A 22,863-nucleotide genomic window follows, 5' to 3' on the forward strand; every position below is an offset into this window, starting at 1 on the left:
AGCTCATGGGGGAACCTGTGGAGCCTCATGGAAGCAACATCCTTTGAGGTGGATCTTGAAAGACTAGTAGAAGTTCACCAGGTGATGAAGTCTGGGATGAGCATTCTAGACTCAGAGGGAATATGGCATTTCAAGACAGGAGGTGGGAAGAACAGGGGGAGATAAAGAAACTAATGTTGACTGGCTGAGGGCAAGAAGGGAGAAGACTGTGGAGAGAAAGACCAGGACAGACTGTGAAGGAACCTTTATGCCATGCCAGGAGCTGAGCTCTGCCCTTTACCCTGGAGGGATTAGGTAACTCTGAGGGACTTAGGGTAGGGCAACCCCTGCCATCTTGGGAGGACAAGGAAGCCTGGAGTTGGAAAGCAACTAAAATCAGCCAGGAGAGAGGGGCTGAGGGCCTCAATCCAAGCGAGGTGATTTCAGAGTTGCCAGAATATTTCAAGTATCTCTTGGAAGTACTGGCCATAGATGGATAGATACTTCTGCTAGGCAGGTGTTCATGTTTAACCATACTTGCCACCCTGGAATTTAGATTTTATTTGAGCCTCACAACCCATAGGTATTTTACACAGTGCACCAGAAGGATGGAAGCATGCTGTGGATTGTAAGGTGCAAGTCCCAGCAAGGGCGAGTGAGATCAGATAAGTCCCTCTCACTTTCATGTCCAGGCCTGGCCAGACGCAGGGCCTAGGCTGGGCTCGGTGACCAGGTGGGACACTGCTGTCCTGAGAGTCCTCTAGAGACCAGAGAAGCCCAGGGGATAGAGGGAGACAATAGCTTCTCAGCCCCCTCTATGTATGTTCTCCACTTTATTGTTTAAGCAAAAGAAAAAAAAGGGGGAGAGAGAGAAAGTGATTTCCCCCCAGATGTCCTCTAGTTAACGTACCTCTTTACCCTGTCTTGGGAGCAGGATTTAGGACAGTCAGGGGTGGCCTGGTGCACACAGAGTAGAGTATGGGGCATTTTGTTGGGAATCTAACACTCACACGGTACGTGGCACAACGTGTGAAATCCCACCATGTCAGTGACCATTGGTGGGGGTCTATGCTCAATTATTATTTACAAGAGAAAATGGGACATAGGAAGAATAAATTTCAGTTGAGAAGATTTCTTTTACATTAGTTTTAATTGTGGTAAAAACACATACAATTTAGCATCTTAGCCTTTTTTAAATGTGTGGTTCAGGGACATCAGCTGCATCCACACTGTTGTGCACCTTTCACTGGCGCCCATGTGTGGAAATCAATCGTCTTGTAAACCACCAAACAGTAACTCCCCTTCTCCCCACCCCCAGCGCCTGCCAACCACCATTCTACTTGTGTCTTTCTGAATCTGACAACTCTAGGTATCTCGTGTAAGTGGAATCAGACAGTATTTGGGTGTTTTAAAGATTTATTCATTCATTTTAGGGGCGCCTGGGTGGCTCAGTGGGTTAAGCCTCTCTGCCTTTGGCTCAGGTCATGATCTCAGGGTCCTGGGATTGAGCCCCTCATCAGGCTCTCTGCACAGCAGGGAGCCTGCTTCCCCCCACCTCTCTCTGCCTGCCTCTCTGCCTACTTGTGATCTCTCTGTGTCAAATAAATAAAATCTTTAAAAAAAAAAAAAAGATTTTTTCGTTCATTTTAGAGAGGGAAAGAGAGTGCGAGCGCAGGGAGGGCAGGAAGAGAAGGAGAGAGAGACTATTGCAGACTCCCTATTGAGCACAGTGTTGAGGTGGGGCTTGAGCTCAGGTCCCTGAGATCACCACCTGAGCTGAAATTAACCAACCGGACCACCCAGGCAGCCCCAGTATTTTTTTTTTTTATAACTGATTTATCTCACCTAACATAAGGCACTTAAGATTAATCCATATGGTAGCATGGATCAGAATTTACTTCCTTTTTAAAGCTGAACAATACCCCACTGTACGTACAGACCACATTTTGTTTATCCGGTCATGCATCGATGGACACCGGGGTAGCTTCTACCTTTTAGTCATTGGGAATAAGGCAGCTATGAACATGGGTGTACTAGATCCTGCTTTTAATTCTTGGGGGGTATAGACCCTGAAGGGGAATTGCTGAGTCAATGGTGATTGTATGTTTAATTTGTCCAGGCACCAATGTACTGGTTCCCATAGCAACTGCACCACTTTACATTCTTACCAGCAGAGTATGGCGTTCGGTAACCAATACTTGTTATTTCTGATTTGGGGGCATCATTTTTATAGTCACTGTCCTTGCAGGTATGAAATGATATCTTACTGCATTTTTTACTTGTGTTTTGAGTATTTTTTTTAATTCTGCAAATGTGGGGCACCTGGGTGGCTCTGTCAGTCTGCCTTCGACTCAGATCCTGATCCCCGAGTTCTGGGATCGAACCCCACATCGGGCTCCCTGCTCAATGGGGAGCCTGCTTCTCCCTCTCCCTCTGCCATTACCCATGTTTTGACTCTCTCTTTCTCTCTCAAATAAACAAATAAAATCTCTAAAAAATTAATTCGGCAAATGTATAGGTCCTGTGTGGGATGCTAGGGCTATATAGAGGAGTAAGTCCTAGATGGAAAGAGCAAGATCTTGGCCAGGATCGGTAGGTTGCAATCATGCAGGTGTCCCGGTGATGGTCTATATAGACGACCCTCAATGTGGAGGCACCACTTTGGAGGGAGAGAGACACACCTCACTACTTCCATAATTCTGCCCTAAGCCAGCCTCTGTAGTCCATTGAGAGCTCAGGGTGATAGAAAAGTCCCTGGGGAGTAAGGAGGCTGAGGTCTTTGAAAAGCCTCCTCGCCTCCTGTCCTAAGTGGCACGTTGGGTCAGGTGAGCACATCAGACTAAATGTTTTCTATGGATGGAGAGGAGAATAGAATACTTCTGATTTTTGGGGGCTTATTCTATCTGGAGAATGAGAGCAAGTATGCCCGTGGATCTTCCCTGGTGTAACTCCAGCGTGACAGCCATGAGACACGTGTCGCATGGGTATGCTAGTGCTCCTGATATCCCAGTTCTCACAAGGCTTGATGTCAGGAGCAAGCCATACTGCCTCGAGACCAGCCTCCCCACCTTTCATGGTGGGGCCTCGAGGGTCTGGAGGGCCTAGAGAGCAGAACTCAGGAGCAGACTTCTGTTTCATTGCTTTGATCTTGTCAAAAATAGCGAACACATTTGCCAGAGCCTGCTGGCTCGTCAGGGGCGGGGATGGTGTAGTCACCAGCCCCTGCAGCCTTTCGTGTCCATGGCAACCACGGGTCCTAAGAGATCATTGAAAAGCACATCAGGCTGTTGCAGGAATACCAGCTCCCCCCGAGTGAAGCTCCTGCACAAAATCCATGAGAAAGAAAAAAAGAATGTAGGGAAAGAGAAAATATGGAAGAACATTTTCTAGCTGATAGTAGTTTGTTTCTAGAAATACCGGAACTGTAAGATTGTTTATCAGTGAACAGTTTGGGCCCTAAGAAAACGCTCCTTGCCATTTCCATTGCAAATGGTCTGATATATTGGGTACATTTAGTCTGAATTTCGGAACTGTTCTAACTTGTAAATCATATGGCAACTGGGATGATGGGTGTTAATCAGTTTTGTGGATTATCTAGTTCTCTATACCTGTGGGGACTGTGGTTTCTTGTACCCACTTAGTAACAAGGCCATCTGGCCCTTCCAGTTCTCTTCCTCCTTGTGAGTAGACATTTCTAGTGAATAAAAATGTGGGAATCCTGAAAGAATAGGGTTACTCTTACTAAGGGGGCAATTATAAGTGGATTATGCAGATTTTTTGCTCTTTGCTTCTGTTCTCAGAATATTTCGGTGCTTATATGACAGCAGAAGGCAGCAAAAAAAAAGAGTGGTGACTAAATATTTTTTCTATGCTTAAAAAAACGGTAATAATTACAGTAAAGAATATGGTGGGGGTAGGGAGAGGAATCACACCCATAATTCTACTTTTCCTAACAAAGAATTGTTGCAGTTTTTAAAAAATTTCTTCATATCCTTGGTTGCAAGCAATTCAAACCCACTCAGCTTAAAATTTTTTAAATAATAATGAACAATGAGCTTATTGGGAAGATATAGGGATAGCTCATGAAATCCAAGAGCTGGAAGCAATGTCTCCTGAGGAACTCGCTTTAGGAATGAACCAGAAAACCAAGCAGGCACTTCTCCCCTCTTCTCTCCTCTCCTGCTCCGAGGAAGCTCAGTTCAGTGTCCACTGCTGTCCTCGGTCTGGTGTCAGCCTTTGGGCCCTTCTTTCTTCACAGGTAGCTTTCCTTAATTCATTGGCACGTGGTCCGCTCAGTTGCCCCAAAATGCCACCCTCACTTCCAAAGTTCCCATCTTATCCCAGCTAGGCACCCACTGATTGGGTCTCCCAGATTCTGAGTTCCTAGGAAAGGGAATTTGAGTGCCCACTCCCATCTCTGTCCTGGCCCGTCCTGGGTCATTGTCTTCCAGAGGATAAACATGGCCATGGGGTCCATGCAACCCAAGGCAGGGGTCAGTTCTCAGGAAAAGGGCATGAGCTAGGTTGGTACCCCCAGACATTATGATGCTGAGCAGCACTCCTGGTGCTTGTCTCTTGTGCTTGGATGTTCTCATAATCTTGGAATTACAAAGTGCTTCACAACTATTCTAATAATTTTGGGGTGTTCTTTAAAATACTACCTTTGAAACTACAGTGTAAAGTAAATTGTTGGGATTATCTGGAAATTATGATTTTTTTGAGATTATGATTCATTGAATTCTTTGATTCTTAGTATCTCATGGCCAGAAGCTATCTACAGTTAACCACTGAATCAAAGAGTGTTGTCATTGAATTCTTTGATCCCTTTTCCAGATCATTTGTTATTTGCACTTCCTCTTGAGAATCCTAAAAAATACTTCGTAGGTCTGTTTAGTTCATTGGAAAAATATTATTCATTTTCTTATAATATTAAATAGCCAAAGCGCATTTAACTACCTTTATTTTTTCTTGTTTATGTATGTTCAGCCACAAATTCAGGGAAATGTGCCCCTTTTAAAGGAAGCAATTTCAAACTCACTTGCTCCTCACAGCCAAGGCCTCTCCTCACCATAGTATAACCCAGCAAATTAGTAACAAGTAAGGTTTTCAGTTACAAAAATAGCCTTGTTTTTAATTAATCACTGAGCAATAGACCTGCAGATTCAGAAGGTTCACCAAACCAGCTTGCAGACCCAGGCGACACCCACCTGAGCATTAAAGAGCATGGTAGAAGACACTGAGTTCTTATCTTGATAAGACTTTTGCAGGAAGGACATTTCAAGACTACTAGATGTACAGATTATGGGGGACAAGCAGGGGAAGACTTGGTATGATGTAAATGTACACAGAATTACTTAAGATGAAATATTAGGCCACCTGAGGTTAACTTCAGAAGAATCTGGTGAGGGCCCGAGTGGAGGCTCATGGAACGGGGCTGGGCCATGAGCTTGTAACCGTTGAAGCTGGACTCTGACTGGACGTGTAGGGGTTCTTCATACTCTTCTTACTTCTACGTGTGTTGGAAATGTCCTGTGATTTTAAAATGCTGAAAAAATACCGGTCTGTATCTTTTGAGTCATTTAAATTTCAAGCCGTAAAGGATTAGTGAGGTGCTGGGAGGAGATTCAGAATATCTCATCTTCAACATTGATCAAAACAAGTTCAAGATTTTAATTTTACATCAGACCCAAAGAGCACTTTTGCTCAACCCTTTGTTTAGAGAAAATCTTGGATTTCTTTACAAATTTTCAAGTAAGGTAGGGGTGGGGGGAGCATTTGTAGGTTGTTTTGTGTGTCTTTATCTTCCAGTTTCTAAACTTCAAAGGACAGATTTAGAATTTAGTTCTCGGTAAATTTGGATGCTTGCCACAAGGTTCTCATGTCTGATGCCATAGTTCTTGCCAAAGCAGTTTCCTTTTACTGCATGCTTGTACAACCAGGAAAATGGGCAAAAACCAACCAAACAAACAAACAAAAAACAGACATCTCCAGATTTTGTCAAGCTTTTGAAAAATATGTACTTCTATTGCAACAGAGTAAAACACAGCAGCACATCTAGGAGGGATGTGCAAGGTCACATTGAAAGGAATGAGGTCCCCATTGACAAATTCCTGGCTCCGGGGTCTGAGCCATGCCATGTAATTGCCTGTACATGCACTTCTGGAGAATTCACCATTTATTTGCTCAATTTACGAGACTGATTAAAATGAATCCGAATAGTTGCAACCATGCTTAGCTCTTTACAATAGAAAGATAAATGCAGATGTGAATTGTCTTTCTGCTTCATTCTCTCATACCAGGAAAATTGTTGCAAGTTAATTCGGGTGCCAAAGAACAACTCTTTTTTGAAGCTCCACGAGGCAAACGGCATATAATAAGACCTTCAGAGGTAACAGTCCTATACAGAGCTTTTTAAAAAGTGTTTTGTGAAGATGCTCTATGTCCATTTTAAATAAAAACCTGTCACTTATTATCCATCGGTAGGGGTTATATTCAGTGTACCTTTAAGCTTGCTTGTGTCTTAAATGTGACTGCTTAATCCAGCTCCCTCCATTCTGAGGACCTATGGATCCCCGGGACTGCTGGTGTAGCATGGCGCATTCCTGCAGTCTGCCTTCTGTTCCATTTTCCTCTGCTGGGAGACACGGACGAAGCTAGCAGCTTGGGTACCAAATAGTCCTTTTCCACTGGACATGCCCTGTCCTTCGTGCATAGCTTTCTGTGAACATAAATGCCCATGCTTTCTCACTCTTCACTATTTATTATAGCATTATCTTCTGCAACAACAGTGGGAGAAATTACCTTTCAAGACAAAAGAACAACCTGACCATCCATTTGTATTAAAATTGTTTCCCCCTCCCTATTTTCCCCATGTCCTTGGCCACTGAGGTCATTTTTTAATTATTGAAATCCAAGCCTATATACAAAATCTGAATTCATGAACTAATGCCTTCCTAAAGGCTCCGCTGCTCTTGTGGGCAGGTGGATCTCTCAGAGTCCATGCGAACACAGATGGCCAAAAGGTAATGGACTGATTGAGCCGTAAGGACCTTGTCTCAGCCCCACAAGATAATCCGATTCATTTATTTGCTGTGTAACCTTTGATGAAAGAAAAGGAAGTCTTGCTTCTATAGAAGGAAAGGGGTCACAGGGTATACAGCTGAGGGACGGGCATCCGCCTCTCTCTGACTTCAGTTTGCTACCCCATCGTTGCAAAGTGGGACAGGGACACTGGGACTTGCGCCCATTCATAATGTGTTCATGGTTTCTAAGGTACTTATGCACTACATAAGAAACAGCAGTTGTCATAGATGATGGTGTTATGTTCATGGAGATTGTTGACTGGTCAATTGCTCTCACTCCCTGATTATCTCTGATCAGTTGCTATTTTAACTTTTTAAAGAAACCTCCATAGCCTTGAGTAAAAGATGTTTTAAATTATGTCACTTGTTCACTAGATACTAGATACTTGGTGAATGTTCTGGCACTTCATAAGCCTATGTTTTTGTCTCCAGAACAGACTAGTGTGATGGCTGTCAGTCTCCTTTTACAGAGAGGGAGAGGAAGGCTCCAGGATAGCAGGAGCCGTGGAGCTGCAGTCCCAGTCTTGAGGGGACCGCGTGTGACTTGGCAGCCTTGACCATGGGGCCTCTTGGATTTCTCCTGTGTATTTTAACATCATTTTACATCACTTCATTTATCTTTTCCCTTCATATTCTGGTGCCCTCAAATAAGTATACTTCAGTAAAATTCAATCTAACCTGGTGGTGGAGAGGGGAATGACTCCAGCTTGGGACCACTGGGCATTTACTATGTATAAGAAATGGATGCACACGAGGCAAGTTCATGTTATGTGGCTCCTTGCAATGCCAGGCTTGGGCTCTTAAGATTTCATTTGTCACTCTACGGTACATAGTTGGTATCCCAGAGGCTGATCCTGGTGCTGCTGTATGGGGAGGCCATGCTGCTGATGTTTCCACGCCTAGCCTCCCCAGTCTTTCCTTCTCAGGGCCCTGGAGAGGCAGCTCAGCATTTCCTTTACCAGTATTGTCAGGCCCTTCAGCTGCATAGGAAGGATTTGGGAAATCCTCTTTACAAAAAAGATTTTTTTTTTCTTTAAACAGCCATGGTAAAGCTAATGCAATTCTTACTCAGCAAACTGTTAAGTATGACAAATATTTTAAAGATGTCTGTTTAAATCGGTACAGTGCAGCATGGTGCAGTTAAAGCCACACTGAACTAGGAGGCCGGCTCTCTTGAGGTTGCTTCCCCTCTTCCTCCTAAGCCGGCTGTGGTTTACAGTTTATGGGGCTCGCCTCTCTGGGCTTCAGTTCCTTCCCCTGGAAAATCACCATGGTAATGACACAGCTGTGAGGCGAGGTGCTGTGGAAAAGACCCTTTGAGGACCCTTCTTCCATCTGAGTTCCAGGATTTTTAACAAGTTTACCACTTTGTGGTTTTGTGGATTGCAGAGGTCATACTTAATGTTCCATTTTCAATGCAATTTCCAGAGCTTCCAGCAAATGAGATATTTGCTTGGGGACCACAGGCCCAGATCTGGCCAAGGGGGATCTGCTAGGGTGACCACAGGGTGAGCCTAGATAACGAGGTCAAGGAAAGTGCCACAGAGGGCACGCTGGCAGTGGGGATGGATGGGGCGTCTCAGAAATGGAATCTGGAACCTGGAAGGGAGTCAGTGGCCAGAAAGACTGTTTGTAGACCCAGCAGGAATGGTTCCCTTCTCTTCCTGAGAAGGCCACATTAAGCCATCTCAAGTCACCCCTGTCTTTGGTCCTGCCCGAGGCCCCCCAAATCACCGGGGCCAATGCAGCTTTTTGGTTCCAGTTCAGCGTGGGTCCAGAAAGGACAGAATGTGAAATGAGAAATTTCAGTAACTAAAATACGTTTAACACCTCCCCGTGTTGTGACTAAAATCTTAGCTGCGTCTTATCTTGCCGTTCCTCTGTAATACTAGGAGATACTAGCTGATCGGACTCCCCAGGGGAGTCTAACACACAGTGTAGTTACTGTTGTTTATTTTAAAAAGGAAAGCCTAGATTATATCACAATTTGACCTATGTGAATTTTAAGTCTTCTGTCCATGAATTTCAGACAAAACAGTTTTAAAGGATAAAATATATATTTTAGGGCAATGCAATATGAACAGTTTTTCAATTTTTTAAGATCATCTCTCCGTAGCATACAGGATTTAAGCTAGCTGCAGAATCTTATTACTCATTCCTTCTAGAAAGTAGTCCTTTAAAACAAAAATTATGTCTGTGACTTTTAAAAATAGCATGCTAACTGATCAGCCCGAGTCATCAATGAAGCAGAGTGGTTCTCACTTGGGAGCCATCTTGCCCCTCCTCCAGGGCATTTGCCAATGTTTGGGGACCCCTTGGTGGGGAGACTACTGGCAGGTAGAAGAGAGGGATGCCAGTAAAATACTCCCGTGCATGGGACAGTCCCTGACCACAGAGAATCATCTGGCCTAGAGTCTTAGTACCGCTGTCACTGAGAAATGATCCAGTTTATGGCTTCAGTGATGGTACATATGTAGGGAAGAACTAAGAGATTTTCTTGCCATCTGGTTTCCACAATTCCAAACTGTTGATTTTATCTGTAGAAAATATATGGCTACCTGGCTGTAATGTTTATTAAGATAATGCAGAGGCCACTCACAAATGCAGCTTGGAACTTTCGCACCTCAGATCACAACACAAATGCCTGATGTTGGCTAGGTCTTCAGTTAGAGCGACTCCGCTTCATATCGTTTCTTTTTAAAAAGAAAAACGGATCATACGGCATAAGGAATGCAGTCAGTGGTATTGTAATAGACTTGGATGGTGACAGATGGGAGCTACACTTGTGCTGAGCAGAGCTTAATGGATGCATAGACTTGGGCAATCACTTTGCTGTACGCCAGGAACTACTGTAACATTGCCCACCAACTGTGCTTCCAGTGAAAAAGATCTCTCAGTTGTGTGAAAATATATTCATTTTCCTTCCTTCTTTTTAAGATTGAGAAGATAGAGTGGGACACGTGGACATGCGTCCTGGGGCCGACCTGCGAGGGCATCTGGCCTGCGCATAGCGACGTGACTGATGTCAATGCGGCCAGTCTTACCAAAGACTGTTCCCTCCTAGCCACCGGAGATGATTTTGGCTTTGTTAAGCTTTTCTCCTATCCCGTCAAGGTAATACTGCATGCTTATTGCATATACTTGCTCAGTCTCATCAATAACCTAAAAGCTATGTATTGTATCTAAGTGGATTTTTAAATATTGAATGCATAAGCAGTCAGCGATGTCATCAGCAGCCCTCTTGCTATGTGTGCTGTCTAAACACCTCCTGACTTGTTTAGTATAGAAGTCGGATCCTCGTGGTATCCAATTCCTCCTTGAAAGGCCTTCAGTGGCCATTAAATCCAACATCTCACCAACTGCAAGGGAGGAATTTCTTTGCAATGTCTTGGACCAGTGCCTTTCTAACCTGTACTAGCATACTTCCAGAGAAGAGGGACTTACTACCTCACAAAGCGGCCCAATTCATTATTAAATAGTTGTGTTTTTTTTTTTTTAATACCGAGGTTCCCAACTTCTCTGCATCTTTGCCAACACTTAGTTCAATTGTCAAAATGTTCTGCTCTATACAGTGCTAAAGTTTCTTCTCTTTAGCCAAAGTTCTGCCTTCTGAACCATCACCAAGTAACTGCAGTCCTCTCCCTGACCCTTCATGTGGAGGAAGATAGTATTTGACTCCCTGATATCTCATTTTCTCCTGCCGAAATGTGTCCGGTTCTTCAGGCATTTCCCACAGCACGTTTCCAGCTGCCCCTGTTTCTGATCACACTCCATGTTATCAGTTCCATTCCAGACTATCTCATCTGAAATGGAATTCACCACTTCAGTTGTTGACCAGCTCAGGCTCAGCGGGACTCTTACCTTCTTCTTTTGATTCTGTATTTGGATTAGATCACACTCAAGTGGCACCAGCTCTATGGGCTGCCACACTGTGCAGCTGAATCTTAGATTTCATTCCAGAAAAAATGTTTAGGTTATCCCTTATCTTGTATGTACACAATTGATTTTCTAAAATTTGAGTACAGAGCTTTATATCTGTACTCAATGAGATTTATGTTACTACACCTCATTGTTCTAACCTGTCAACATCTTTTAAGTATCTTTTCAAAATACTTACTTTCCTTTCCAGCATCACATTATCTTCTCATTTCACAAGTGGAAGTTTTAAATCATGGGGAGAAGAAATAAAAAGACTAGAAAAACCCAGTGGCAGCACCAGGACCCCCATTCATTTCAATATTCTATTTATTAGTACACCCATTGGGTTAGAGTTCCTCGGTCAGTAACAAACCTTTACATTTACCTGACTGTGCTATCACCGAGCTCATATTTTTATCTCTAGTCCAAGGACACATCATTAATAACTTGGAAAATATCTTGCTAAAAGACACATGGACTGTGTCTCTGGTATCCTTAATCTCTCCTTCTAATAAACCAATCAGTAAAAGATACGCAGTTCACAGTGAACCCCTGTTTTGCCTAGTGATCATTACTTCCTTTTCCCAGTGCTTATTGACCTTTTGTGTAATAATTCACCTTAGAATTTTCCAGGGATTGCATCAACTCATGAATCAATATTTGCCAGAGTCTACATGTTCTCCCTTTTGAGTACTGGAACATTTTTATGTTTGGTGCCACCTCTCCTGGTTTCTAAACTCCCCCGCTGTTACTGATCTGACTTCTGTGGTCACATTGGATGGACCTAGACTCATGCATACAGCTCTGTTTTGCTCTTTTTGGTTTGAAGAGCATTCTCTTTATAGAGGAGATGAGTAGATCTGTTTTCTTTTGCTATTAAATAATCTGATCTAAATAGTGTTCCTAACTTCTGTTTTTTTTCTACCCCTAAATATATCTTTAAATTCCTTTTCAGTGTCTTAAGTTTTGACTTCAGCATTCCTGAAACTGTATTAAAGTTGTCTGGGTGAGACTTTTGTATTCATCCTTGGTTGTCTGCTCCTCCGTCATTTGTACACTTACGACCCGACCACACCAGTTTCCTTGGCAGCAACTTGGGTTTCTTTAGATGCCTTCCTCTTAGATCTTTCATTTGCTAACATACTGCCAGATTGTTATTTTTGTAGTTTTTTCTAAGACACACTTCTCATGTGTACGTCCAGTCCCAAATTCCAAAGCCAACTAGTAGCCTTCCCTCAATGATTCATGACTTCACTACCACTTACCAGCTCCCCTTCCTGTCTGATCACAGTTCAGTTCTCTGTAGCCCTTGTCCTTCCTACAGCTACATTTTTTGAAATGAGTTTGCCCACAGAACAAGTCATGGGCTGCCTATTGCAGAAGTTTCAAGCTGTGTTCCTCTAACTCTCAGAATTCCAAGGAGGCTCCTCAAGGACAACCCCAAGCAACAGGGTAGGGGCCAAGTGAAGGGGCCCTGGGGCCCCATCCCTGCTTTCATCAGAGTCACTGTGTGTTTTGTATTTTATACATTGAGTTTCTGTGTAAGATTTCTTCCAAAATTTTGTGAAGAAAATGTTCAAGCATAGAGATAAGGCAAAAGAATGATACAGCAAACCCCTGGGACCCCACCACCTAGATTCTATATGTAATTCAAAGTAAGTTGTAGGTATCAGGGTACTTAGCCCTGAGTGTTTCAAATGCCTATCATTACCTATTGTTCAGTATTTGCTTATGGTGTTTTTTAAGTAAAACATTTATATAGTTGAAATACACAAAATTTTTTAAGGTTCCTTTTTTGTTTTGTTTTGTTTCAAAGATTTTATGAATTTGTTTGAGAGAGAGAAAGAGCACAAGTGGGTGGGAGGGAGGGATAGAACAGAGGGAGAGGAAGAAGCAGGCTCCTGCTCAGCCCTGATATGGGGCTCTCCTGGGATCATGACCTGAGCCCAAGGCAGACACTTAACCGACTAAGCCACCCAGGTGCCACTTAAGGTTCCTTTTGGGTGAACACTGACAAATACATACACCTACACGATCCAAACACCTATCAAGATACAGATCACTATCATTACCCCAGGAAATTTCCTCATGCTAACTTCTGAGTCAGTTCCCTCCTCCGACTTCTATTCTCACATGAAGAGACTATTCCATTGTTTTTCACCATAGATAAGTTTTACCTGGCCCAGAACTTCATATAAATGGAATGATCAAGTAGGTGCTGTTTTATGTCTGGCTTCCTTCACTCAGATAATGTTTCTGAGAGTCCTCCTTGGTATTCTGTGTAATAATAGTGTGTTCCTTTTTATAGCTGAGCGGAATTCCATTGTATGGATAGAACAGAGTTTGTTTATCAACATGGCTATCAAGGGGCACATGCTTTTCCAGTGTTTGCTTGTATAAAACTGCAAGCAACATATTTTGGATGAATCTTTGTGGACATGTTTTCTCCCTCTTATGTAAATGGGAGTGAAATTTCTGGGTCATAGGTGGAAGTGCATGTTTAACTTTTTAAGAAACTGCCAGACCTTTTTCAAAGTGGTTGTATCATTTTGCATTCTCACAGAGAAGTTAAGAGATTCCAGTTGCCAACATTCAAAGTTGTCTGACTTGTAAAATTTAGCTGTCCTGGGAGCAGATAATGCGATCTCATTGTGTTTGTAACTTATGTTTTCCTGATGACTAAGGATGCTAAGCACTTATTTATTTCCTTATTGACCATTTGTGAAGTGTTTGTACAAATCTTTTATCCACTATTTTAAGCTGGATTGATTATCTTTTTATTCCTGAGTTCTACTGTGTAAGATCTGATTAAAGAAATGGTTTCATAATTTAAAAGCATTTGAAAACCCCTGGTCAATGTAAACTACTTTGATAGTGTCACTTCTCTTCCTCTTCTTTTTCTTAATCTGATTTTTCTGGTACACTTTCACCCCTAAATATGGGGACCCACGTTGGTGAATTTTTCTAGCTCTATAGTCATACTCCTCCAGTGCTCTGAGCCTGTTGGACAAAGTTCTCCAAGCTGAATGTTTGCTTCCCCACCAAAATTCATATGTTGAAGCCCTACCATACAGTGTGACTGTATATAGAGAGGGCATTTGCAGAAATAAGGTTAGATGTGGGCATAAGGCTGGGGTTCTGATCCGATAGGATTAATGTTCTTGTAAGAAGAGACACCACAGAGATCACTCTCTCTCTCTCTCCATGCACACACACGCTGAGGAAAAGCCATAAACACACTTTCCGTGTGCTCATAGATGGTGTGTCTAAACCAGGAAGGGAGCTCTCACCAGGAACCAGATTGGCTGACACCTTCATCTTAAACTTTCCAGCCTTTTCCCAGAACTGTGAGAAATGAATTTCCGTTGTTTAAGCCCCCTCCCCACATGTGGTGTCTTGGTAGGACAGTCCTACCCCATTAGCCACCTCCCACTGCAGTAGTCTAGCAGGGAGTCCCATGTCATTGGGCCTTCATAATACCTACAGGTGCTCATCACCACAGAGCAGTCTCTTTGCCCAAAATCCAAGTTCCATTTGTTACACTCTAATGTCATGTCTTCTTCTTGACCCCTTGTCTTGTTCTTCTTTTCTAGGAGTTACTTGGCCTCTCTTCCAGGCAGTTTTCTTGCAATGACTAACACGTGCTCTTATATATTCAGTTTTACAGTTTAAAATCTTCTTGATGAGGTATTAGTCCCCTGATTATCACATTATTTCCTGCCTCCATGGAACAGACTGTCCTTTTCCAGAGTCCACCCAGTTTTCTAATACCTTGTATCATGTCACAGAAAACCCAGTTCTTTCCTTAGACACCATCTATATAGCTGGCCAGTTGTTCCCATAGCCTCCATTCCCTTGCAAGTTGCGACCTTCGACTATACCAGCGAGGTTAAAATACACCACGTCATTGACATTTCTAAAACCCACCCTCATGTTCTCAAGTCTCCTTCCCAGAAAGTCAAAGCTTCTAGAGAATGGTTCTTCTGAAAGGAACCTTGTCTGTTAAGTGTGACAGGCAGAGAAGCCCTATGTAAAATGTGAATCTGGGAAGAGGGTACATCGCTATCGTCAAACTCTTAGGTAAGCCTCACCAAACAGCGGTCAACACCCAGTCCTGTGGAGACATATTCCAGATTCTCTGTTTTCTCGTGACTCAGTGGAAGAGGAAAGTTGTGGTAGAGAGTCCCAACGAGGGATACACAAATGCGTGGTTTGACTTGATGACCTGGAAGGACAGCTCATTGGACGGGCTCTGCTAGGTCGGCAGGAGGCTCCTTCCATAGGCCCTAAGGGAACCACCCAACATCCCAGCTGGCCTCTTCCTTCTGGGGGAGAAGCTAATTTCCTGAAAGTGTCTAGTAACTATGAATTCCCTTTATTGTTCCATGGAGCAGTGATCTTGTTTCATATTCTGAGAATCTTGAATCCCTCTTTGCTGCAAGAATCTCAGCTTTGTGAAATCCCTTCAGTGGCTCAGAACTTTTTCCTCTTTCTCCTGTGTCACTTTTTTCCCTCTGCAATCTGATTATGATCACCTTAGAATGTTTTTTTCTCCCGAACCTTTCTTTTTGGATTTCGTCTCTCATCCTGTCTAGAAACCTTATATCCCATTATGTAAGTAGGAGTATGGAGCGACATTCCTCAGGCTCTTTTCTTTGTCCACCTCAAGAAATAAGCTTGTGTTTGTAGTAGATACAGTGGGTAGGTTCCTGCTTCCAACTGGAAGACCAGCAGGACACATGGCTGCCGCCACTATGCCTGTTTTCTTTGCTCCCATTATCTCTGCCTATTTTGTAGCAAACCAGTGGCTCTGGAAGGCTTCCTGCCTCTATGCTTCCCTGCTCTTTCTACACTCAGTACTCTGTTGAGGAGTGGGCATTGCCACTCCTCTCTCAGGTAGGGGGCCGCCCAATACAGAGAGATCTTGACTAAGAGTATTTCAGAGTCACGCACTCTGCTGCACCTGTCTCCTGCCATGTGTCTGTGCTGGTTTCAGGTTCCCTAGCATGCCAGTCCAAAACCCTCTGGAAGCCTCTTCCGTTATTGAGTCCAGTTTCCATTGGGGATACCGATGGCCCTCTTACAACCTCAGAAAGAGTGTGCAGCTTCCCACATCGGTCAAGGTATTCTCTGGTTGTTGCTGAGAGGATGGAAAAACTCTCCCTCTTTAAATGGCTCTCGCCGGAGCTGTTTTTGCCAGGCCATGGCTCATGATCCAAAAATGGAAGCTGCTTTTTGGTGGCAGCTTGGGCTTCCGCCGCATGTCAGGACTGCCCCGTGTGAGCCGCCGCCTTGTATTTCACCCTCTTCCTTCCCCGCCCGGGGTGAATGTTGTGCGGCCCGGGTATGCAACGCTGAAGAGCTTTCCGTATTCACTCATAAATTGGGCTCTTTTATTTGGTTATGCTTGTTGAGAAGGAACTAACTTTGTTTTAAAATGAATTATTTGGGTGTTTCCAGTGAAAATTGTTTCCAGTATCTGTGGCAGAAACTGCTGTGTTGTTTTAAATCTTATTTTAGGCCCCAGGATTATAAGCAGTTCCTCGGTCTTCTGTCCTAGCCTGGGCTGTGGTACAGAAGCCACTATGGGGGTTGACTGGGAAGCTCATCTCAAATGTCAGCCAGACTCACCATCAGGAGTTTCCACTAGAGACCTGTGGAGAATGTACATCTGATATTTGAGAGAAACAAATAAGCTTAGTACACTTCATTAGGCTCCCAGAAGTAGGTTCTGTAGTCTAATGTTTCTTCCTTCCCTCACAAACTCCATACTGAGGACCTGTAACAAGCTATGTGATGTTTTAGGAAAAAAAGAGGCAGAGTTCCTGCCCTCATGGAGCTTCCACTCTAAAGAAACAGAGGGAAACTGCTGCTTAGATCGACTGCTTACTTTGTATCCATAGAAACCACTCTGGAAAACAACACGGGTGAAAGGGTGCCTTGGTGGCTCAATGGGTTAAAGCCTCTGCCTTCGGCTCAGGTCATGGTCCCAGGGTCCTGGGATCGAGCCCTGCATTGGGCTCTCTGCTCGGCAGGGAGCCTGCTTTCCCCTTCTCTCTGTCTGTCTCTCTGCTTACTTGTGATCTCTGTCTGTCAAAAAAAAAAAAAAAAAAGAACACGGATGAAATAGTCTGGAGGCAGGAGTAATGAGACTCTGGATAGAGTACTCATGGGTTTCTGGCTCTACAGGGCCAGCATGCAAGATTCAAGAAGTATGTGGGGCACAGCGCGCACGTCACCAACGTGAGGTGGCTGCACAATGACTCTGTGTTGCTCACGGTGGGCGGCGCGGACACCGCCTTGATGATCTGGACGAGGGAGTTCGTGGGGACCCAAGAGAGCAAACTAGTGGACAGTGAGGAGTCGGACACAGATGCGGAAGAGGACGGAGGTGAGCAAGCCCCACCGGCCATGAGCTGCTGCCCCTTCCTGCACAACGCCCCCCCATCCTGCCTTCCCACTGCCAACCAACGCCACGCTCCTGTTTCTTTCCATTGTTTGAGGCTATGACAGCGACGTTGCTAGAGAGAAGGCCATTGACTACACCACCAAGATCTATGCGGTGAGCATCAGGGAGATGGAAGGCACCAAACCACACCAGCAGCTGAAAGAAGTTTCGGTGGAAGAAAGGTATGGTGTCGCCAGGTTTGTCCACATTTATTATATCTGATGACAAGAAACTGATATCAACAAGAGTTCATTTTCTTTGGCCTCAGAATTGCTACCTTGACTAGGCTTTTGTGTATATGCACAGAGTCTTAACCTGCATACAGACTTAACCTGGGGAAAATTGCCCATGGCCCTTGATACATGGCAAAGCATGGGTCACACTTTGCAGAAGTGGGTTGTGGAATATGACTTGAATGAACATGAGATCTGGTTGAATCAGGCTTCCTCTTGTCCGGAAAGGATGTCAGGATAGCCACCCGCTGGCTGGAATGTGATGGCTAACAGGAGAAATCCCGATTAGAGGGGTAGGAGGGTGGGAGGGTGTCTAAGGTCCTGAAGAGATATTTGTGGGTCACAAAAAATAATCCTCTGTTCTGACCAGAGTCTGTGTATCACACTGTATCACTTGGCGTACCTTCTGTCATTGTCTCTTCACCTGCCCAAGATTGTTCAGGTGGGTTTGGTGAGTCCAGACCTAACCAATTTGTTTTTGCCACCTTGGCATCCTTATATAGTTTCAGATGTTATTTTAGGTCTTTCTGATTTGCTATTGTGAACATCGGTAAGGAAAATAGCCAAATACTTAGGCAATTTTCTTAGGAAAAAAGCTCATAGTTACTAGTTTCTCAACGTAACCATATTCATACTAGGAAGGATAAATACTCACTAAAAACTCTAACATCTGAAGAGATGGATGTTAGATGGATCACATCTGACATGGATGGATCACATCCATCCATCTGACATGGATCACAAAGATGTTTTAAGAATTCTCTCTGGGTACTTCCTATAGACATGGGTTGGGTGATCCCAAGTACCCTAGTCCCACATGATTAATGAGATTCAGGGTTTTCTTTTGGTTTTTTTAGTTCAGTGTGGCTTTCTACCTAATAATGACTGCTTCAAAAATTTTATCTATCACTTCTTAAAATTAGGTGGGAATGTAAATATAAAGAAATATTTCCCCCTTCTTCTTCAGTTCATTGCTAGATGTTAAAATAAGCTTGATAGGGGTGCCTGGGTGAGTCAGTGGTTTAAGCCTTTGCCTTCGGCTCAGGTCATGATCTCAGGGTCCTAGGATTGAGCCCCGCACTGGGGCTCTCTGCTCGGCAGGGAGCCTGCTTCCCCGCCCTCTCTCTGCCTGACTCTCTGCCTACTTGTGAGCTCTCTCTGTCAAATAAATAAAGAAAATCTTATTTTAAAAATAAGCTTGTTGGGGTGCCTGGGTGGCTCAGTGGGTTAAGCTGCTACCTTCAGCTCAGATCATGATCCCAGCATCCTGGGATCGAGCCCCGCATCGGGCTCTCTGCTCAGCAGGGAGTCTGCTTCCCTCTCTCTCACTCTCTGCCTGCCTCTCTGCCTACTTGTGATCTCTCTCTGTCAAATAAATTAAAAAAAAAAAATCTTAAAAATAAGCTTGTTAAACAGGGGATGCTGTACACAAATTTGGAATCTTAACACATTGTTAAATGTCACTGGGAAGATTCAGAGTTCTCTTTTGATTAAAAAAATTATAGGGATTTTTCTGCAGTGGTCTATAAATTATAGTTTATCTGGCCTGCAACATTGTTCTTCTAAGGCCACAAAGAGAAAATAATTTAAAGGGCCTACTACTGAGAATAAAGGACCATATGCACCTAAGTGCCTTAGTAAGCCTCACCCTTAAATAATCCACCCTTAGAAACATTTGGTCTAAATTAAACATTCTTTTGGGAGAAAAATTACCCAAACTTTCCAATGTCATGTACTTTACGAAACAACTTGACTTGGCTATTATTCCAAGGTTGTTTCTGGCTGATGTCTACAACCCAGTGCTTTGTCATGCTGAGACTTAGGCCGGCCACTAAGATTTAGAAATCTAAGCAAATTCCCAACTCCAAACACTGCAGCTGGTTTCTCACCTAAGCGGAGGCTCATCTAAACTTCCACTTGTCACAAGGTGTCTTTGAGCAGTCCTGTAAAAATACTCATTCCTGTCCAATTTAGGAAAAGGTGTGAGAGGGAGGTACAAAGGACCTTTAAGAATTTTCAGTCTTAAAAACTCCAGAATTTGGAAGCTACCTCACCACATCAGTTTGGGCACTTGTCATAAGTATATTAGCAGCCACAGGATTGACTTTTTGATATATACAAAAGGAAAAAAAAATGCTGCATAGTATTGAGAGATATAGGGGTTGGCATTTCAGGACTCTGTTGGCATTTTAAAGTAATTCACACCAGGGTGTAGTTTAAAACAAAAGTGCAGTGAACAAACATTTTTGAGATAAATATAGGGTCCAGAGGAATAATCAAGGCTTTTTTATACAGAGCAACATCCTTGGTAACTTAAAAGCCTTGACAGCTTCAGTTCCCAGAGTGGGCTGTAACCAGAAAGCAGGATGACAGCTGCAAGGCATGCTGGGAGCAAAGCTGGACCACGTTAGGAAGGAATGAACGAGGAAGGAGCAGTAAATGGTGTCTGAATCAACAGCATCCATGGGAGCAAATCCTAATCAGAACCAAAAACAAGCTGTCTCCACCAGTTGTCATCAGTAATGTTAGGGGAACTTGAACCTCAGAGATAGGATGCTAGACAGCATCTGGACTACAGAAGAGAGAAGGGCATGACAGTCAAGGTGGGATGTTCAGAGACTGTGTGAGAAAGGAGGATGAGAGAAGGAAAGTGGGGTGGGGAGGACTCTTGACAATAAGCTTGGCAAATATCTCCTCTGAGTCCTCACCCGGGATAAGAACCAGGCTCTGTGAACTCCAGCATCACAAGCAGAAGAGAGAGAGGCAGAAATAGAAAAGCTGGGGACCTCAGACAAAGAGTCTGACATCAGGCAGCACGTGGCTTCTCCCTGCCAAAATTTCAGGACTGTCTGTCCTGACATTCTTCCCTTTGACCCTGATTAGAGACACAGAGGCTCTTCTTGGCCCGCCCTTCATTGTTCCCTCCCACACAGACCTGCAGATACCTGGGTGCTTTTTCTAAACACCCAGGACAAGACACCCCAGTGAGACTAACCGGAGACAAGTACTGGAGAATTGCAAGAGGCGTGAGCGCGGAACAACCTCTTGCTGCAGGGACTCGTTTTGCCATTTACCAGTGTTTCAGAAAATTCTACTTCCAATTTAAATCCTTTTCCACTTTAGAAACATGAGATGAGCACAGGATCCATCATAGTGAAAGCAGTGCCTTGTAGACAGCAGCAAGTTATGCACCAGTTAGTTTTTAAGCAACTGTGTCTCTTAATTCCTCGCTTTACAGGTAATCCTAGATGGTTTCTGATTAGACCCCATTATCTGATTTTAAAAGAGCTGCAAGGCTTTGGATTGTGCTTCTTTGTACATTTCCTAACATACCGGGAGTTCGGATTCTTCAGCAGTCACATGATCTCTAGTTCCAGTATTTTGAGAAGTGGGGAAATGGAGTGAAATTTGTAATTGCTCTCGAAAAAATACTGAATTATACCTACCAAAGATGAAATCCCTTCCAGGTATTTATCAAGTATCCGGGTCCCCCACTCCAACTTTGCCCTAGCACACTGGGCGCTTGTCCCTTTCACCTAACCAAACTGGTCTAGCCAGAACCTAGCCTCAGGTAGTCTTGAGTAATCCTGCTGCTCACCTGCCGTGTGTGGCATGGGGCTGAGGAAAGTCAGGAAGACTGTTAAGCCTTTTCCAGTTGGGGGAACCTATGCTTTTAGAGCTCACCCGCACACTCAGGGCTGTCCCATAGTGCTCTCCTTCAACCTCTGCTGACTCCAGCTCTGGTCTATAGCAACCTTTCTAAACCTCTCCTGCTTCTCAAGTTCCCACCTTCACCCTGACACACCCCCTCACTTTCAACTTTTGGCCTCATTTCTACTTTGCCCTGTTTTCTCAATATTATGGCTGCTTCATCTGCCTGCAAACTTAAAATTATTCCTTAATAAATACGCTTAATGTCAGCTCTGTTTTGGAAAGAAAAAACAGGAGGGGAAGGCTGGTTTTCAGAGCAATTTAAGATACAAAACACTTACCATCATAACAGCACAAGGGATAGTACCAACATACTATGTTCTTAGTTCTCCTGAACTCATCAGGTGACAAAATCCCTGAAATTTGCTCAGCACCAGATTACTAGAGTTGCCTGTAAGATTTTAGGTCCACAATCAAAGGAGTGAGACTGATACAGAGTGAAGGTCAAGCAAAGCTTTATTTCGTGCCAAGCATCGGGAATCAAACCATCTCTTACAAAGAGGCGACCCCTCCCAGCCTCACAGACTAACTTTTATAGAGCAAAGGCCATGTGGTTGAGCCTGGCTACACAGAGGTGGCCAATGAGATTGCAACACACAGAGAAAACTGCACAGTCATGCTAGGTCACACACGGGTGGCCAATTGAATTTCAATTTACCCTAGTAGATATTTGAACTAGAAGTTTCTTGCACCACTTTACCAAGGTCACACCAAGTTGATATGTTGTTTTCTAATTTATGAGGGATGACTTTCAGTTTCAGGGAGGTCACCCAGCCCACACTGGCCTAAGCAAAAGGAACCTATTGGCTGACACATCCGAAAATCCAGGGGTAGGGTGACTTTAGGTGTCATATGATAGGGAAACTCAGATCTTGCTGTTCTCTCCCCATAGCTCAGTTCTGCTTTCTCTGGTTATTGCAATTCAAGTAGCAAAATGACTGCAGTGCCTGAAGCTTAGAGTCAAGCAGGAAAGAACTGCCTCTGATTGACAAGTCCTTATAAATGTTTGATGATGTACTATTGGCTCTGGTGGGTCACATGACCACCCTTGAACCAATCACTGGTGATCTGTAAAATATGAGCCTTTTATTGGCTGTTTAGGTAAGTAGTCACATCCTACCCATAAATGAGCAGTGTGATCACCCCTACCAGAAGTAAACGTCCAAGGTGGTTAACAGAATTGGATTTCTGTATGAGCCCACAACAGGAGGTGTCTACTGCCCACCACCTTTTTCTTGTCATATACACACTCTTAAAATACTGCAATTTAAACTATCCCACAGAAATGATTGAAAATACAGTTAGCCCCTCCCAAAGAGTTTCAATCAGTTACTGTGTCCAGCCCCACATCCAGGATCTCGGGGAGCTATGAAGTCTTCTTCAGGTTCAGACGAAGCTCTTCATAGTCCTGTGACTTACAGTAATGTTGACCACCCTAACATGCCAAAGAGACAGTGGTGAGGAGAGGACAGAACGAGGATAGTTTTTTAAA

The 22,863-nt window shown here is 43.8% G+C and overlaps 1 protein-coding gene across 14 annotated transcripts in view; it reads left to right on the forward strand.

Annotated features, from left to right (window-relative positions):
- Nucleotides 1-22,863, forward strand: part of EML6 (EMAP like 6) — a 311,304-nt gene that overhangs the window by 217,545 nt on the left and 70,896 nt on the right. For 9 of the 14 annotated variants that reach the window (XR_006606026.1, XR_006606027.1, XR_006606025.1 and 6 more), the window contains exons 25-28: nucleotides 6,279-6,367; nucleotides 9,999-10,175; nucleotides 17,169-17,370; nucleotides 17,483-17,624. Coding sequence is in view for 8 of the 14 variants with exons in the window: in XM_045077846.1 (XP_044933781.1) it covers nucleotides 6,279-6,367; nucleotides 9,999-10,175; nucleotides 17,169-17,370; nucleotides 17,483-17,624 (610 nt within the window). In the remaining 6 variants the exon portion in view is untranslated. The remainder of the gene's footprint in view (nucleotides 1-6,278; nucleotides 6,368-9,998; nucleotides 10,176-17,168; nucleotides 17,371-17,482; nucleotides 17,625-22,863) is intronic. The other 5 variants (XR_006606028.1, XR_006606029.1, XM_045077841.1 and 2 more) reach the window with 1 other exon arrangement.

This window comes from Mustela putorius, unplaced genomic scaffold (assembly GCF_011764305.1).
Source record: "Mustela putorius furo isolate JIRA1106 unplaced genomic scaffold, ASM1176430v1.1 tig00000224_pilon_pilon_pilon, whole genome shotgun sequence".
NCBI lineage: Eukaryota > Metazoa > Chordata > Mammalia > Carnivora > Mustelidae > Mustela > Mustela putorius.